The sequence below is a fragment of the Lipotes vexillifer genome, unplaced genomic scaffold, assembly GCF_000442215.2.
Source record: "Lipotes vexillifer unplaced genomic scaffold, Lipotes_vexillifer_v1.1 scaffold631, whole genome shotgun sequence".
Taxonomy (NCBI): Eukaryota; Metazoa; Chordata; class Mammalia; order Artiodactyla; family Lipotidae; genus Lipotes; species Lipotes vexillifer.
Window position 1 is genome coordinate 100250 of NW_006796885.1, and position 19791 is coordinate 120040.

Below are 19791 nucleotides of genomic sequence, written 5' to 3' on the forward strand. Positions count from 1 at the left end.
AATTCATAGGACCAGTGGCTAATGTAAAAATGTAAATTTTTAGAAGCACATCCTGCTGCAAGTGCCTACCATAATTATAGAGAAGAGAATTTTATAGCTGTTCAGAGTTTTGAGCCAGTTTTTGTCCTGCACATAATAATGAAGCAGAATGAAACAAAATGTTGCTGTTCCCTTTCCAAAACATTTCAACTTTCCTCCCTGTTCCCTTAAAAAAAAAAAAAAAAAAAAAAAAATACTCATTCTGCAGATTGCCCAGGTTCACCAAACACACAGTGCCAAACTGGAGCAGCAAGTAACAGTGGAAATGAATTTAAACACCATTTAGTTAACCTAGTAAAACTAGTGTTGATGGGTAAGAGAGAGTTTTCTCTTTACCAGAATTAAAGAAAGATTTTATTTAAAACTGTAAAGTTCTATACGTATTATAATTAAGTATAAAAATATACAAATAAATAAAAAATAAAATGAAGTTAATGAAGAAATACAATGATACCATATCTCCTTACTTTGCATAATAATGCATAACATCCATAAAAGCTGTTATTTAAATCAGCATTACCCTTTGACTTGCTAAGTCTACTTTCATATTGAAGTTATCTTAAAGTCCAAGCTAGTTGGATTTAGATCAATGAGATTTTTTAAACCATCCCGTTTCATTTAAAATTACTAATTTCTGAATTTTTGCCTACTCTGTAGCTCGATGCATCAAACAAAAATACTGTAATTGTGGATTTCTGATGTATATACCTTCAAATAAAACTTCACATAAAAATTGAAATTACAACTAGTAACTTTCTTAAAATAGTAACTGAATATGAATTATTAATTAAAATCTATCACTGATTCTGAAAAGCCTTAGTTTGCTTACATATTATTGGAAGGAATAATTGGCAGGATTCCAGAAATGATGGTTTTTGAACATTTATGTAAACAGTGATATATAGATAGATATTATAAATATAAATTTATATTACAGGTCAATGGCCTTGTTTCATAGGATCTTATTTTTCTGTTTGTTTACAATTTTCTGTTTGTTTTACAAGTAAGGACTCTGGGCCACAAAGTAACAGCCAATTTCTTTTCCCTAAACTCGTGTTAACGTTTTAAAATTCCTTATGTAATCTTGCCTTGAAGGTAATAAACGAAATGACTTCTCAAGAATAATTCTGGTTCTTGTAGTTTATGTCAGTGTTTATGTGAATGTTATCATGTTGGATGAAAAGAAAACATTCAGTTTTATCAGATTGCTTCTTGCTCTTCTAAGTGAATTTGCCCCATGGTATACTGACTTTGTTAACACAGCCAAGAATTAGGTCTCTTTAATTAAGGAAAGTAACTGAAAGGTGATTTGGTCAACTTTTCATATGATTTTCCAAATCTGAGAACATTTTAAGTCTGCTAAGAAAGTGTGACATCACGTCAGCTTTTATTCTGAGTGTTGAAACTTTCCAACTACGGAAAAATATCACTTTTCATTTTCGTGCATGCTTAAAACTGGCCCATTGGATATAGTTAAAGCAGGGACCTAACCCTACAAATTTAATTATTTTCCAGTAAAATTCAATTCCATTGAAGATATTTATTCAATATATTTATGATTCTGGTTTGGCAAACCTTTGGCTCATCTTTAAAAGTGCCCTAGATCTCTCTGCAAGAGTTGAGCCCTTCCAGAATAATTATGCTTTGTAGTTTTATTTTATGGAATTGAAATTATAAATGTAACTGTAGACATAATATCCCTAAGTAGAACCTCATCTCAAATTTCTTTTTATTGCAGCTGGTGAATCTGCAAATCAAAAATTTCCCATTTGGTAATAAATGGTATTACCTTTTGATGCAAATAGGCATTGAAAAGGATGGAAATTGTCTGTAAATATGATTTGTTTCTCATCAGTAATTATTTCAAATTAGAAATTAACTGAGTAATGTGATAATACAAGGGCTCTAGAAGCAGACAAGTGTAGGTTCATGTTTTGGCTCCACTGTTTACTAGCATTTGACCCAAAAGAGTATATTTAAACTTTATGAGCTTAGATCCTCAACTATAGATAACCAGGCCTGTCTTGTAAGGTGTCTAACACAGTGATTATTAAGAGTTAATACTAAGTTAAGAGCTTAATAAATGAGATATATAATTATAATAACTGTTAAAAGGTAATTCAGTTCTTTTATTCCAATGATTATTTTTCCTGATGATTCCCAAGTACATTTCCATGATATCAAGAGATACCATGAAATTGTTCAAAAACATTGTAAACACAGTTAAATTTATTTTATTTTTTAAAAAACGTTTATTGGAATATAGTTGCCTTACAATATTGTGTTAGTTTCTACTGTACAGCAAAGTGACTCAGCTGTACGTATACATATATCCCGTTTTTTTGACTTCCTTCTCATTTAGGTCATCACAGAGCATTGAGTAGAGTTCCCTGAGCTATACAGTAGGTTCTCATTAGTTATCTATTTTATACATAGTATCATTAGTGTATATATGATACTATATACAATAGTGTATATATGTCAATCCCAGTCTCCCCATTCATCCCATCTCCCCTTTCCCCCTTGGTATCCATATGTTTGTTCTCTGTGTCTGTGTCTCTGTTTCTGCTTTGTAAATAAGATCGTCTATACCAACTTTTTCAGGTTCCACATACATGCGTTAATATGCAATTTTTTTTTCTCTTTATGACTTACTTCACTTCATTTATTTCTTTTTAATCTATGTACTGGGCTGATTAATTACAAAATGAGAGACAAGAGTGCACAGAGATATAATTGTAACCGAAACATTAATATTTGTGTGTCTTATATAATCCAGTAGTCACTATGTTTTTCAATTATATAAATGATAGTATAATTTTAACCCTTTACTTTTATGGTTGAGGAGTAATTTTAAATTATATTCATTTTTTTCTTGGAGGGAATCCAAAGAAGCTGTAGGCCCTGTTCAGATGAATTACTAGATTGGACAGATTGGAGGGATTTACTTTTCATTTTTTACCTTCCTGAACTGCTTGCACTTCCTATATGTAAAACTTTAGAAAATGTCAACGAAGTAATATATGGAGTGGGATTAAGAACGATTTTTTGGTTTGCTTTCAACTTTTTTTTTTTTTCGGTATGCGGGCCTCTCACTGCTGTGGCTTCTCCCGTTGCAGAGCACAGGCTCCAGACGCACAGGCCCAGCGGCCATGGCTCACGGGCCCAGCCGTTCCGCGGCATGTGGGATCCTCCCGGACCGGGGCACGAACCCGCGTCCCCTGCATCGGCAGGCGGACTCTCAACCACTGTGCCACCAGGGAAGCCCTGCTTTCAACTTTATATTTCTGCATTAAACTGATGAAATTGAAAAGCTGCAAATTATTTGAAAGTCCTAGAAATAAAGTTCAAATAGTCTGATCTCCAATTCTCTTCTTTTCATACTATAAAAATAAAGTAACTCAAAAAAGAAATTAAGGGGAAATAAGTGACATTAATGAACAGAAACATAGTTTTAGTTTATTCCTCTCACATTCTTAAGGATCAAACCACTAAATACAATAGTAAAATAAAAGGCAATTTAAAAATACACAAATATATTATGCTGTGTCAGGGTCACTTGCGTCTTACCATATCACTCTGAGAACATCACTACTATATGAACAGCTGGATGTGCTTTATTGGGAAAATGATTTTTCTCTTTGTGTCAGTATTTCTGCACTAGTGCTTTGGCTCAATAATGAATATGTGAGACCTTTTGTTGGAAAATAAAATAAATAAAAATGAAAATAAAAATATATAAATATATAAATCAGATAGTCTCTTATATTTTATTGTCCTTTATTGTTTTTCAAACATATAGCAAAAGTCACCATCAGAGTCATTCATTGGTCGAGAGAAGAGGTCGAATTCCCAGTCATACATTGGACGACCCATCCAGCTTGACAAGATCTTGCTGTCCAAAGTTAAAGTGCCACACACTTTCGTCATCCACTCCTACACCCGGCCCACTGTGTGCCAGTACTGCAAGAAGCTTCTCAAGGGGCTCTTCAGGCAGGGCCTGCAGTGCAAAGGTAAGGACGATCTTGCCACCAAGTATTTGTCAACCACCGAAGTTTGAGCCTCACCTATTTGAAATGACTATTTTCCCCACACCTTCTCTTTCTGATGCATGCTTGGTTTTGATTTGTTTTCTTTTAAAATGATTGTGATTAGATTGCAGATTCAACTGTCATAAACGTTGTGCACCAAAAGTACCCAACAACTGCCTTGGCGAAATGACCATTAACGGAGGTAGGTAAAAGGTCAGCTGTCACATCTATGCTTCTTTTCCCTCTTAAGGCATGTGTCAGTTAGGACTTAGCGGGATTTTTTTACTTTTAATTTCTTCCATTCAGATACTCGTGACCCAAACCAAAGTAAATTACGGCCTCTGTCCTACTTTACTGTAAAAAAGCACCCATCATTGCGTTGTGATAAAGACCAGAGATTTTCTTGATTTTTACATGGTGAACCAGCTAGTACTGAAAACTTGGATATCCAGGATTTCTTCCCCAGCTCCCTTATTTTTCTACACCTATTCTAGTTCATTCAGAAGCGTAGAAATTGTTGGAATGCCTCCCAGTTATAGCTATCAGTCTCATCCTCCATCCTTTTCATTCCCAGCATTGAGACAGAAGTTAACTTTTCTTCCCTGTCTGTCAAGGAAGGGAAGAATCACAGAAATTGACCTACCAGGAAATAGTTGCAACTTTCTTCCTCCACCTGCTTACTCTTCTCATTATGTATGTGCTTGTTAACCCGCATCTTTAATAATAATAAAAGGAACTTTAATTTAGACAATTAAAAACTATATATCCTTTTCTATATTGGGGAATATTCCGTTGGGAAAACTTCAATTGTATAAATTAAGATTGAAGGAATTCTAAGAAAAACGCTATGTCCTAAAGGAACAGCTCTCATTTTCTTCCCTGGTAGAATTTCTGATGGATTCTGGCCAAAATATTTGACTTAGTGTCCCAGGATGACTTCTTCCATAGATGGTAGACTGTGTTATATTTTCAGTCTGTTATCAGTTTGCTGATTCCTCTGGGAAGAAAACTGGTGATAAAAGACGAGAAACAGGTTGAGTATTTCTGTTGCTAAAATCCTGAAGAACAAGTGATTATGTATGTTCTCCAACTTTCTTCTCTAGAAAAAGAAGAGAAAGCTCTCTAGGAAAACATTCCCATAGTAGTTTCTGGCTTCAAGATGCATGAATTAGCTGCCAAACTCAAAAGCTTGGCAATCTTCCCACTTTCTGTGGCATATGGTATTGATTTTGTTCAGGCCCAGGAAATGTCAATGTGTACTTGATAACTAGAACCAAAGGGAAACAGTGTAGTTCATGTTATGTTGATTAATTTGAAATTGCATTTTTCCATACAGTCAGAAAAATCTGGAAAAATGTGCATTTTCCAAGCTTGGCAGGCTAGGGTCTCTGATCAATCTGTTTTCTAACTTTAAAGTAAGTACTTTGCCTTAGTAAGTAATTATAATTTACTACATTACCATCAGCTATATAATGACAGGATTCAGTATTACGTCGAATATCAAATATCTTAGGCTTATGTGACCATATATCAGAATCCATGATTTTAAAAGTTACTGGAATATCAAGAATCAGTGACCTTGAGTGTTCTTGCATTTCAAAGTTTCCCACATCCTCCCATGTATTTCTTTTTCCCACCAGGGCTGTACTACTGAAATAAGATTCGTATCCTCTTCACTGGTGCCTGGTATCACTTTGCTTCCTAGCACTTTGTTTCTGTCTCACCCTTGGCTTCCTTCCAAGGCTTCCCATGACTTTTCATGCTTTTAGGCTTAGGGGCACAGAAAACGAGCATCTGCTCGTAAAATTATATATTCATCCTCTCGTTCATTCAGGTGACTATGAACTAAAATTTAAAAGGAAAGTGAAAGAAAAGAAAAATTCTTCACGTAACTATATTTTTAGGGCTTCCAGTTGATTTGCTTTAAGATTGCCTAACTTTCTCTTAAGTCCTGGCTCCAGGATTCCAGTCTTATCTTCATGGGCGCAAAACAATTTTTTAGATTTGCTTAGCCCTGGGGCAGAGTCTGATGTAGTCATGGAAGAAGGGAGCGATGACAATGACAGTGAAAGAAACAGTGGGCTCATGGATGACATGGAAGAGGCAATGGTCCAAGATGCTGAGATGGTCATGGCAGAGTGCCAGAACGACAGTGGGGAGATGCAGGATCCAGACCCAGACCACGAGGACTCCAACAGAACCATCAGGTGAGGGCTGCAACCCCAGCCTTGGTCAAACAGGGGAACCCCAAGTGGTATGTACTTTTTAAAGCTCTTTGATATTTTAATCGGTTATAGAAGAAACTTAAAGTGTGCATTCACAGGCATACCTCGTTTTATCGCTTTATTGCACTTCAAAGGTATTCCATTTTTTTTACAGATTGAAGGTTTGTGGCAACCTAGGGTAGTGCACGTCTATCAGTGCCATTTTTTCCACAGCGTGTGCTCACTTTGTGTCTCTGTGTCACATTTTGGTAATTCTTACAAGATTTCAAACTTTTTCCTTATTATTATATTAGGGTAATCAGTGTTTAGCAGTCTTTGAGGTTACTATTGTAATTGTTTTGGGACACCACAAACCATGCCAGTATAATACAGTATACTTAATCGATAAATGGTGTGTGTGTTCTGACCGCCCCACCAACCAGCCATTCTCCAGTCTCTCTCCACTTCCTCGGGCCTCTCTATTCCCTGAGATACAACAATATTGAAATTAGGCCAGTTAATAAACCCTACAATGGCCTCTCAGTGTTCAAGTGAAAGGAAGAGTCTCTCACTTTAAATAAAAAGCTGGCAATAACTAAGATTAGTGAGGAAAGCATGTCGAAAGCTGCGATGGGCCAAAAGCTAGGCCTCTTGAGCTAAACAGTCAGCCAAGTTGTCATGCAAAGTAAAAGTTCTTCATAGAATTAAAAGTACTACTTCAGCAAACACGTGAATAATAAGAAAGCAAAACAACATTATTGCTGAAGGAAAAAGTTTCAGTGGTCTTGATAGAAGGTCAGACCAGCCACAACATTCCCTTAAAGCAAAGCCTAATCCAGACCAAGATCCTAATTCTTTTCAAGTCTGTGAAAGCTGAGAAAGGTGAGGAAGCTGCAGGAGAAAAGTTTGAAGCTAGTAGAGATTGATTTACACGATGTTTAAGGAAATAAGCCATCTCCATAGCATAAAAGTACAAGGGGGGGGAAGCATTAAGTGCTGATATAGAAGCTTCAGCAAGTTACCAAAAGATCTAGCTAAGATAATAAATGAGGGTGGCTACACTAAACATCACATTTGCAATGTAGATGAAACAGCCTTATATTGGAAGACAGTGCCATCTAGGACTTTCACAGCTAGAGAGAAGCCGATGCCTGGCTTCAAAGCTTCAAAGGACAGGCTGACGCTGCAGCTGGTAACTTTTAAGTTGAAACCAATGCTCATTTACCATTCTGAAAATCTTAGGGCCCTTAAGAATTATGCCAAATCCACTCTACTTATGCTCTGTAGATGGAACATCTACAGAGATCATCTGTAGATGCTCTGTAGATGTAGGTGCTCTAGAGTGGTGAAAGGATTCACCATTCTAGATGCCATTAAGAACATTCATGATTAATGGGAAGAGGTCAAAATATCAACATTAACGGAAGTTTGGAATAAGTTGTTTCCAAACCTCACGGATGACTCTGAGTGGTTCAAGACTGCAGTGGAGAAAGTAACTGCTGATGTGGTGGAAATAGCATGAGAACTAAAATTAGAAGTGGAGTCTGAAGATGTGACTGCAATGTCATGATAAAACTTTAAGGGTTGAGCAGAGGAAGTGGTTTCCTGAGATGGAATCTACTCCTGGTGAAGATTCTGTGAAGTTTGTTGAAATGACAACAAAGGATTTAGGATATTACATACATTTAGTTGATAAAGCAGTAGCAGGGTTCAAGAGGATTGACTCCAATTTTGAAAGAAGTTCTGTGGGTAAAATGCTATAAAACAGCATTGCGTGCTACAGGGAAATCATTCATGAAAGGAAGAGTCAATCGATGCTGCAGACTTTATTGTTGTCCTATTTTAAGATATTGCCACAGTCATACCAGCCTTCAGCCAACACCATCCGCATCAGTCCACAGCTATCAACAACAAGGCAAGACTCTCCACCAGCAAAAAAATTATATCTCCCCTGAAGGCTGAGGTGATGGTTAGCATTTTTTAAAGCAATAAACTAATTTTTAATTAAGGTAGATACATTGGTTTTTTTAAGCATAATGCTATTACACACTTAGTAGACCACAGTATAGTATAAACATAACTTGTATATACACTGGGAAACCAAAAAATTCATGTGACTCGCTTTATTGCCATATTTGCTTTATCTCCGTGATCTGGAACCAAACCTGCAATATCTCCGAGGTATGTCTATAATTTGTTGATAAATGAGCTGTGTACTATGGAGGAGACTCCTAACTTTGGAATTAGGAGGTCAGGATTCCCTTGGAGAAATGTAGTTTGCATCCTTTCCTGGTATTGCCTCATTCGTTGACCCATTTTCTTTTGCGTGTGAGGGTTACACGTATGTGCAAATGACAAATTTACTACGAAGTTAATATTTATTCAAAGCTCATTGTGTAAGGGTAAGCCGGGACAAAGTGAGAGAGTGGCATGGACATATACATAGTACCAAATGTAAAATAGATAGCTAGTGGGAAGCAGCTGCATAGCACAGGGAGATCAGCTCGGTGCTTTGTGACCACCTAGAGGGGTGGGATAGGGAGGGTGGGAGGGAGAGAGATGCAAGAGGGAAGAGATACGGGAACATATGTATATGTATAACTGATTCACTTTGTTATAAAGCAGAAACTAACACACCATTGTAAAGCAATTATACTTCAATAAAGACGTTAAAAAAAAAAAGCTCATTGTGTGCACATACAGAGATCAGGGATCAACGTCAGCGGACACCATCTATTTTTATAGCTGGCCCCTATTACAAATATCACATACGTCTGGACCTTACTGTTCTTGATTTTATTTCAGAAGTGTGTAGAGTTTCATATTTGTCATCTAATTATCTGTACTTTTTGATGTGTAGATGATCCCCATTTTTTATATTAGTGGTCAGCACACTATGGCCGAATCAGGCTGCTGCCTGTTTTGTAATAAAGTTTTATTGGAACATAGCCAGGCCCGTTCATAGCTATGGCTATGTCTGCTTTTGCACCACAATGACAAAGTTAAGTATTCTGCAAAGCCAGAAATATGTATTACCAGGCTCTTTACAAAAATAGTTTCCAAACCTCTGATTTATGTTATAAAGTGTATTCAAACTCTTGTGTCCGTTTTACAAATGCCGTATTCTGACTGAAGTTGTTCATGAGAGGAGAGCAGTAAAATAATTGGATTTTGTTCCATTCAATAGCACGAGAAATATTTTTTAAATACTGGAAAATATTAGTCTTATGACCCCACTGTCTTTCAAAGGTGTACATTTCTTTAGTATCAAAAGATTGGTGTGGGCAGGTGGGCCTGTGGTTGGGGGCAGTGAAGGAGAGAGGAAGACACAGAGACAGAAAAGACAGAGAAAGAAAGACACGAAGGATGGGCATAATTCCATGAGCAATAGCTGTTTAAAAGACAGTTTCAACAGCAGATTCTAATTTTTGTGAAATTATCCAGAGAGAGACTGAAATTCACAGTAACTGATATTGTCTCTAAACGATTAATATTATGGCTGTAATATGTAGCAAGCAAATAAGGGTTCATGTGTGATTCTGAATACTGTGGCCTCAATACACTAAAACTGTAATCTACCCAATGTTCACCCCAAAACTGAGCACCATGCACTTCAACCTGAAAACCGAGGAGCTTATTATCCTCCCTCGGGATTGTTAAGATGTACGTATCAAGCGCCTATCACTCTTCAGAGTAATCCAGATTCTGAACTAGGGTACTCTGGCAGTACCGTTCACTAAAAATGGGATATGAAATTTTTTTTGGACTTCCACTTTGAAATAGCTGAAATAAGGTTTTATGCAGGAAAAGAAGATCTGTATCTAAAAACATTTCTTCCCTAAAATATTTTGACTTTTCAAGTCCATCAACAAGCAACAATATCCCACTCATGAGAGTAGTGCAGTCTGTCAAACACACGAAGAGGAAAAGCAGCACGGTGATGAAAGAAGGGTGGATGGTCCACTACACCAGCAAGGACACACTGGTAAGATCCACAGCAAGAAATTTTCTCTTGTCTTGCGAGCTTTAATTAGAGGAGCTGCTGATGCCCTGTCAAGACTGTGGGATGTCTGGGTTACCAGGAGCAAACCTCAGTGTAGGCAGGGCACCGGATTGGGGGAGCACGTTCACAGTCCCTGAGTGTCCCAAGTAGTTGAGCTAACAACTGAGTTAGAAAAAAAGTGTAGACAGCAATCTCAGGGAAACAAACTCATTTCCCTCCATTACTTGAGATGATTTCCAAACAACTTGAATGTCTTGCCTGTCATTTTACAGGCTTGCTTTCAGAGCACTCCTCTGTGATTCAGGTTTTTTTTTTTTTTTTTATACTTCTTAAATCCTTAGGTGTTCACTTAAAAGCTGACCTATTCAGAAATACCGGAATCCTATATTTTATTAGATAAAAGACAACACATTTTAATTTTTTCATATAGTCTGAGTAGTTCATTACTTCTCATTTTCCTAATAGTTGATGAGTGAGTTTGTGCATGTGTGTAAGAGAGAAAAAACTTTGATGTATGTTTCAGTTAAGCTAATTGACATTTAGTGCTAAGCTTCTTTCTCAGCTATTGGTAGTGTTTTCCTCATCACCCCCTAGCTATAGGATTCCTATCATTTTTTTAGATAAATGGACATCTATAACTTAATCGCTATAGCTATAATCTCAACCTTCTCTTCTGGAGGGAGATTTACATGACTTACTGTAGGACTCAACTGAATACTATCCAGTCCTTCCCTAGACATGGTAAAATATTTGAAGCATATTTAGTGTATTTGACTGGTCTAAGATAGGTTGTGGAAGAGACCAAGAATAGTATTAGGGCGTTTTGGCCTAAAAAGAAGAAACACATACACACATACAGACACACAAGGACCTGATTGATCACCAAATCATAGAAGTTGAGATCTGCAGTGAGCTTAAGAGAGAATCGAGTTATTGATGCACTCTCCTGGTGTTGTTAAGTTGATGCCATGGAGTCAACCTTGCCATCCTACAGAACATTCTTTAGTTCTGCTGTAACAGTCAGAGCTCTTCCATCTCTAATGGAAGCCAGAATACCTGGCTGGATCAGCATGGCATGCCTTATGTTCTAAAATAATAAGAATATATGAATATTATATCTCCTGTTAAGCCTTTTTATTTTATTACAGCTACAAATCCACTTTTAGCTCTTCAAACCATCAAATAAATTTTAAAATGGGAGTTTTCTATTTACTATACATTCAGTAAGTGCCAGGCACCGCTTGGGTGCTAATACATCATCTCCTTTATTATTCATAACTCTCGGATGTAGACACAGAAACTCACCACACATTTGCTGAGTAGTCACCTTCTAGAGTCTTGAAATTGAGTGTCAGTCTTCCTGGTCCAAAGCCCATGCACTTTCCACCATCGAATCTTATGTCCCCAGTGGGAAAATGTTTTGATTTTTATCTATCTTGGATATTTTTAAAGTTTTTAAAAGATACAAAATCCAACTTCTGTTTCAGCGGAAACGGCACTATTGGAGATTGGATAGCAAATGTATTACCCTCTTTCAAAATGACACAGGAAGCAGGTACTACAAGGTAAGGGTGGCTCTTCCCTTGACTGAAGCTTCACACCCCCTCTTTCTTTCTCATGGGAATGTAGAGTATCAGAAATACAAAATACATCCAACAGACATGACTCTTTTGGAGCTTGCTGCAAGGGATATTTTTTCTTCTCTGTAGTTTACACATGTGAGGGGGAATCAGGTTGTGACCCCATGTTAGTCATCTGTGAATTTCAAATATCCCTGTGGAATGCTTCTGGCCCCATGTGATGGTGGGGCAGGAGGAGGAGGGGGAGAGAAGAAGCTTAACTGACTATTTTAGCAGAGATGTGTGATTTAAGTAGAAAATTCAAGGTCACAGAACACTAGCGAAAAGTAAACTCCTGAAATCTGTTCTATCCAACTTTCTTTGTTTTGTTTTGCATCCGTAGCCTTGCAGTACGTCACTGGGGGTTAAGAAACATTATATGATTTCTCCATGTATTGTCAATATTCACAAGGAACACTTTCCTCTAGAAAAACATTTGTCAGCTATTTTCATTCTGTCTCTCTACATGAAATAATACAGGTGTCATATAACGTTATCACCCAGTAAAACACGGTTCCGAAAGAAATTCATGCTGAAGACAGTATATACTTGCTCCTTCAAGATTAATGCAGGCTCAGGCATAGTTGGTGTCATTCTCCACGGCCCCTTTACACAGATCTAACAGAAAAAAGGAGACCTCATTAACTTTTCAATTAAAAATTTGTTTTAAAAGTTATTATTTCTTAGTCACTCTGTACCTCCTGGAAGACAGTGTGGTGATTAATTTTTTTAGTATCTATATTGTCTTAAAAGCAACTACTTTTAGAGTCTGAGGGCAGCCGAAATGGCTGGCTTGTTTTAAGATGAGGCTTCTGCTACTTCTGGTGGCGGCGTCGGCGGTGGTCCAGAGCGATGCCTCGGCCAACCTGGGCGGCATGCCTGGCAAGAGATTAAAGATGCAGTACGCCACGGGGCCGCTGCTCAAGTTTGAGATTTGTGTTTCCTGAGGTTATAGGTGGGTGTTTTAGGAGTACACGCGGAGTGTTAGCTAGCGGTAGGCATCCTCATTGAAGGAGAGAATTACCTCCCTCAACCAATATATAGACATGTAGCATCTTTCCTGTCAGTCTTCAAGCTAGCCTATTAATTAGGCTTAATAATTGTTGGCAAGGATCCTTTTGCCTTGTTTGGCATGGAGGCTCCTAGCATCTGGCAGTGAGGCCAAGAAAATAAGGTCTCTGCATGCATGATGGTCTTCTTCTTGAGCAACATGATTGAGAACCAGTGTATGTTAACAGGTGCATTTGAGATAACTTTGAATGATGTACCTGTGTGGTCTAAGCTGGAACCTGGTCACCTTCCATCCATGCAGCAGCTTGTTCAAATTCTTGACAATGAAATGAAGCTCAATGTGCATATGGATTCAATCCCACACCATCGATCATAGCCCCACCTATCAGCACTGAATACTCTTTTACATTAAGGGATTTTTGCAAGAGCAGCATGAGTGACATTGTGAAGGCCTGTACTGAAGACAGCAAGCCGTTAGAACAGACCAGATGCTTTCTTGGCAGGCTCGTTGTACCTCTAGGAAAACCTCAACGCAAGGCAGTTTTTCAGTGCTGGCACATTTTGGGATTCTGCACATTCGTGGAGTGCAATAATACTGTATAGTTTTTTTTTTTTCTTCCCCGAGTCCGCTCGGTTAATAGTTTTTTAAAAAAAAATGCAGACATTACTACTTGTACTTCCTTTTCTCTCGGTCATATTTGAAAAAGTAGAAAACTGAGTTGCAATTTGATTTTTTTTCAAAGATGTCTGTTAAGTCTTGTGATTTTATGTGAATTTTCCTTTTTTATAGGTTAAAATTGATCTTTTCAGGACTAGAGCTGAAGTTCCCAAATACTTTATAAGAGTTTATCAGACATCTCTAATTCGGTCATGTCCAATTTATATAGTTTTCAAAATACTGCAGATTGTGAACAGCACATTATATAAGATTATGGAGGGAAATCCTATATCCAGAGTACTGTATAAATTATGTGTGTGTGCGCATGTGGGATTACCAGAGAGCTACAAAAAGACCAACCACTTTTTAAATCCTGTTAATGTAGTTCAAGTGTCCTGCCTTGACTGTCAATTTAATGAGTTGATTAGCTGGGCTTTTATACTTAACTCAATAAAAAACTAAGCAGATGTAAGTTCAAAACAAAACAAAACAAAACAAACAAAAAGCAACTACTTTTAAAACCACTCTCTGTGGTTTTTCTCATTAAAACTATTCATGTGGCTATATTATTATATTAACATCTATCAAATCAAATTGTATGATTCATTTTCAGTGCCTTGAAGAATAGTTGAAATTTAAAAACAGCTGTGCATACCCAAATGCATTTCAAAAGGGTCGTGATTTTACCTCACCGTTATAAAAATTATCATTTACATTCTAAGTCTTAGAATTTGATGCAGATTCAAAATTATTATTCTTATTCATACTTATTCTTACCACATGAACATAGTAAAAATGTCACTTGAATTTTTCTGTAGAAAGGAGATGATAAATTTTCCCCTACTAAAGGTATTTTTGTATTTTTCTTAGTAATATTCTGTGTCTTATGAAACCATTTGATGGCTGATTGTAATGCCATTTCTCACATGTCCCTGGCATGAATTTTATTTGAAAGTTTACATAGTTTTGATAAACTGTGTTTAACACACTCTTTGTTCCACAGGAAATTCCTTTATCAGAAATTTTATCTCTGGAACCAGCAAAACCATCAGCTTTAATCCCTAATGGGGCCAATCCTCACTGTTTTGAGATCACTACAGCAAATGTCGTGTATTATGTGGGAGAAAACGTGGTCAATCCCTCCAGCCCACCACCAAGTAGCAGTGTCCTCACCAGTGGCATTGGTGCAGATGTGGCCAGGATGTGGGAGATGGCGATCCAGCATGCCCTCATGCCCGTTATTCCCAAGGGTTCCTCTGTGGGTTCAGGAACCAACGTGCACAGTGAGTCTGCTAGTTTTCTGACTATCTTTAGAACAGGTGAAGAGAGACTCTTTGGGGATGATTTATTTTATTGGCGAACATAGGGTCTTCGAATAAAAGCTGCTGCTACACATACTAAGATATTCCATTCATTAAATGATCCTATTTTATTTTTCATTTTACATTAACATTTTGAACAAATGCATGTCAACCCAATATATTAGGCAATAGCAGAAACCTAGAGCTGTTGGTCATAAAAGAAGTAATCTGGTCAGCTTGAGCTTGACCTGGAATGCCAGTCATGCCATTTGCAAATGTGAGTTAACATATGTCCTCAAAACCACCTAATATGCTATTCCGGGCAGGATGCTTAGTGTCCAGAGTACCTGGAAACTCTTGATCATTTTATCCCAGGAAGAAACCTCTGTTCATTGTAGAATGAGATAAATTTTACCAAAATGCAAACAGGATCAAGTATTGAGGATGAATTTCTAAAAGATATTTTAGAGGAGTATCTATTTAAAATGCAACTTAAAATCTTCTAATGGCTATTAATAATGAAGCCTATGGCAAAAAGCCCTCTGTTTTCACATCACAGTGTGTTATCTAATGATCTATCACAACTTTTTCATTGATCTCTACAACCAATATACATATTAATAGAATATATATGCCTAGTTGGGTGCAAAGCATTTTATGTGAGGTCTCTATTTTAATGCCTAAAATAACCCCAATAGGTGGATGTTAATGATTAGCCTGGTTTACAGGTAAGGGAATCAGGCCCTAGAGACATTAAGTTGTCTCAGCTTGTACCAGAGTTACAAAATGGCACACCAGTATTTGAACCCAAGTCTTTACGACTCCTAACTGTAAACTGACAAAATATTATTATTTTTCAAAGCCAAGTACAGAGTAAATCTGTAACTGTAAAAGGAAAGAAACATTCTAATAGGCATTTTTCTAGAAAAGTCTAATTATTATGGTTTTAAAACAGCTCTGCAGCTTGATTAATAAGCATGTATTTACTTGTTTTGCTATTATCTCTCTTACTTATTTTGTGTATTTTTTAACATGTATTTCCAGGAGATATTTCTGTGAGTATTTCGGTATCAAATTGCCAGATTCAAGAAAATGTGGTGAGTGCGTACCTACTAATATAAAACTTGGTACTGTGATCCTTTATTTGAAAATAAGAGCATCATAAAATACATTTTTATTGATCTGAAATTTTAATTTTTTAGGGTTTTCTAGAAAATAAAACAGGGTCCTTTTGGATGTTTTTCTTCTATAAAATTTTAGAAACATTACATTGTATCAATTCTCTTAGTGATTTTCTATCATCTGTTCTGCAGTGTGGAAAGTTAAATACCTATTTTTCATCTCAGATAAACAATTTTAATGCAGTGCCTGATTTTTCACATGTTTGCGCATTTTGGTACTGGAATTTTAAATGGTTGATACTGTGTAATACCAGATAAAATGAAATAAATTATTTGAGTTGCATGAATAGCTTAAACATGTCCTTATTCTCATTCCTTGATTGCTACCCAGAAGTGCTGTCGTATGACAAGGAGCTGCATATACTCTTACAGTCACTTGTACTTAACAAGGAGACCTCAGAAAGCTGCATAAATCAGATTTTATGGATCCACATTCTAGCACCCTAGTCAGCTGTGCCACATAACTCCATTCTTTCAGCTCAGTTTTTGAAAATTGTAGATCATACATATTATGAAATAATTTACACTCTGTCATATGTTTGCTTCTTTTGGTTATACTTTGTCACTGTAGCAAGCAGCCCAAAAGTAATAAGGCCTTTCCTACCTCATCCTGTGACTCGATCTTTCCCTCTATTTTGACTGCTATGCCTGTCACCAAAAGGAAAAAGTTTGTAGCCTTACACTGATCTCAGTCTATTTTTTAAAGAATAAACTCCATGAAACTCGATTCATCACTAGCATAGCTTTTCAACCTTTGCTAAATTGGCATAAAATAAACTGAAAACCAAATATGATTGAGAGAATTAGGGAAACTTTGTAGTGAAAATTAGACATATTCTTGTTCTGTCAGTCATGAGATAGATTTCTAAATACCTGAAGGTTCCTGTTGTTCTTGCTTAGCCAGAGAAGACTTTGGGAAATACTGATCTACCTATAAGCCTCTTGGGAAATTCTAGATTCCTGTGGGGTTCTTCCACCCTGTTTGGCTGAAAATTCTGGTTGGCCATTGAGCTATCAGAGAAAGATGGAGTAGTAGTTTGGACTCAGAATACTGGAGTAGTATTAATTCATTTTCTTGTCTTCAGACAACCTTGAACTCTGAACCATGGATACTCTGAAGGGATCACAGGATAGAGAGAACTTGTAGTTGTTTTCTGTGGGGAAGGACAAAGGGAAAGGATAGCAATGTATGGAATATGCAGAGGGTAGGATGTGATGTAAAAGGACTTTTATTTTTGGTTTTTTAAAAATTTATTTATTTATTTTTGGCTGCGTTGGGTCTTCGTTGCTGCACGTGGGCTTTTCTCTAGTTGTGGCGAGCGGGGGCTGCTGTTCGTTGCAGTGCGCGGGCTTCTCATTGCAGTGGCTTCTCTTGTCACAGAGCACGGGCTCTAAGCACGCGGGCTTCAGTAGTTGTGACACACAGGCTCAGTAGTTGTGGCTCGCGGGCTCTAAAGTGCAGGCTCAGTAGTTGTGGCACACAGGCTTAGTTGCTCCGCGGCATGTGGGATCTTCCCAGACCAGGGCTCGAACCCATGTCCCCTGCATTGGCAGGCGGATCCTTAACCAGTGCACCACCAAGGAAGTCCAGGACTTTTATTTTTCAGAGGACAAAGAGTACAAAGGTGGAGGATAGGCAGAAAATTCCATAGGATGTCATAGGAATACTGAAAGTGAAAAAGTATTACATTGTGCTTTCATGAGTGTGGTCATCAAAATCACAGACTAAGCATAGTTATCTAAAACAGAATGCTTTACTTAGCAATTATTATTTCAAAGAGGAAAGAGTAGACATTTGGAGACTTGTTAACCTCCAGAAGTGGTAAAAGTAGAAGAGTGTGGTTACCTCACAGATGAGAATTTCATTGTGGATTGTCATCTTTTTGTGGTGTCTCTGGCTCACTCACAGTGATTCAGCCCCCTCTTCCTTCAGTTAAAATTCATGTGGATGTGGATGATTGATAAAGAGGCAGCCACAGCATTTTAGCCATAAAGAATGAAATGGTTGGAATCAGGACTCACACAGACATATGCTTGGGAACCATGATTATTTAATGTGAGATTTCTAAATAACCATTGCAATAAGCAAATCAATTTTTGAATACTGACATTATGTATGTAAATGACATATAGTCTTAAGTCTTTTTTCTCTCTAATGAAACCTATATAATTGAACATTGGAAAATTTCTGCTGCTTAAGATTAGAATAGTTGTCCAACATTACAGTATTACATTGAATTGAAGAGTGGGTTTTTAATATAGTTATATTGTAGATTTCATCTAGCATTTAAATTTTAATTGTTTATGTTTAAAATATTTATCAGTGTTAATGATATATTTAATAAAATTGTAGAGTTTATTAGGACTAATCTTTTGTTCCACCTCATGTTTGTTTTTCTGTGGACTTGCACCTATAGGACATCAGCACAGTTTATCAGATTTTTCCTGATGAGGTACTGGGTTCTGGGCAGTTTGGAATTGTTTATGGAGGTAGGTTAATTCACTAAGTATTTTTATTAATTTAAAGTTTTAGCATTTTTGTTTAGAAAAGTAATATCTCCAAGAAAAACGTAAAAGACCTACATGTAGATACATTTTTATGTATGTTTCTCTGTGTTTTACCTCTGTAGAAATTTCTCTTGAGGTAGTCACTAAATGGAAATTTGGTACCTTTCTGTTTTGAAAGAGAAATTTTTCTACTACTAAATATCAACAAACTTTTGCTTAAATATCGACAAACTCTATACACTATACTGGTTAAATATTGGTTTATTTAGACAAAATATTGAGAAGCAAGGCAGCTGTAATCATAAACATTCCTTTTCCTCTTAGCATATTTGATCAGAATGCTATAGAAGTCCATTCAAAAATTCTTTAATTCTAACATCTTTAATAATATCATGTATTTTGGTAAGGTTTGCATTTTTTACATTTTTGAAGTAAAATACTGAATTTTTACCTTTTTCTTATTGTCATGCTATTTGGTGAATTTAGTTAAAACTTCTGCTGTTTTTGATTCTAGCCAGTTCAATGACATTTTTCAAGTCTTTAAGAAAGATTTAATATCAATGTTTCACCTGTCCTATAAAATGACATCATAACTTTCATTTCCTTAATATAATCAGTAACAGATTATCTTTTTTTTGGTGAGGTTAGGGTGCTCTGAAATAATCACAATGTCTCATTCAATATTATTTATCATAGTATAATATTGTGCTTTTTATTTAAAAGCTAATTAAATTCTACTCTATTTTAAAAGTAATTTTGATTCTTACAAAATGCACAGATTTTTTTTTGATAGAAAATCTATCAAGTCAGCAACCATTGTGCTTTTTGTTAAGGCATAACAATATAATAGAGGAGACCAAGTACTACATAGAAAGTTCTTCTGCAGTGTAATAATTGCATGCAAAGAAATCGTGGTATATAAAGGATGGTAAATATACATAACTGCATATAGTGTGGAGGTGAAACAGGGGTAAGAAATGAGGTTAGAGAAACCAGCATGTGCCAGGTAATTTGTAACATACAACAGTGAAGGAGCAGGCATAGGAAGAGGCCTCTGTAAGCTGTGACAAAGTGAGAGAGTGGCATGGACATATATACACTACCAAATGTAAAACAGATAGCTAGTGGGAAACAGCCGCGTAGCACAGGGAGATCAACTCAGCGGTTTGTGACCACCTAGAGGGGTGGGATAGGGAGGGTGGGAGGGAAGGAGATGCAAGAGGGAAGAGATATGGG

General features: G+C 36.8%; 1 protein-coding gene and 1 pseudogene across 1 annotated transcript in view; both read left to right on the plus strand.

Moving 5' to 3' along the window:
• Positions 1 to 19791, plus strand: part of PRKD1 (protein kinase D1) — a 132201-nt gene that overhangs the window by 70194 nt on the left and 42216 nt on the right. Inside the window, exons 4-11 of the mRNA XM_007469033.1 lie at positions 3842 to 4052; positions 4195 to 4272; positions 6073 to 6277; positions 10136 to 10259; positions 11765 to 11842; positions 14569 to 14848; positions 15911 to 15963; positions 18465 to 18537. Of these exons, the coding sequence (XP_007469095.1) occupies positions 3842 to 4052; positions 4195 to 4272; positions 6073 to 6277; positions 10136 to 10259; positions 11765 to 11842; positions 14569 to 14848; positions 15911 to 15963; positions 18465 to 18537 (1102 nt within the window). The remainder of the gene's footprint in view (positions 1 to 3841; positions 4053 to 4194; positions 4273 to 6072; positions 6278 to 10135; positions 10260 to 11764; positions 11843 to 14568; positions 14849 to 15910; positions 15964 to 18464; positions 18538 to 19791) is intronic.
• LOC103090720 (selenoprotein T pseudogene) lies at positions 12700 to 13283 on the plus strand (annotated as a pseudogene).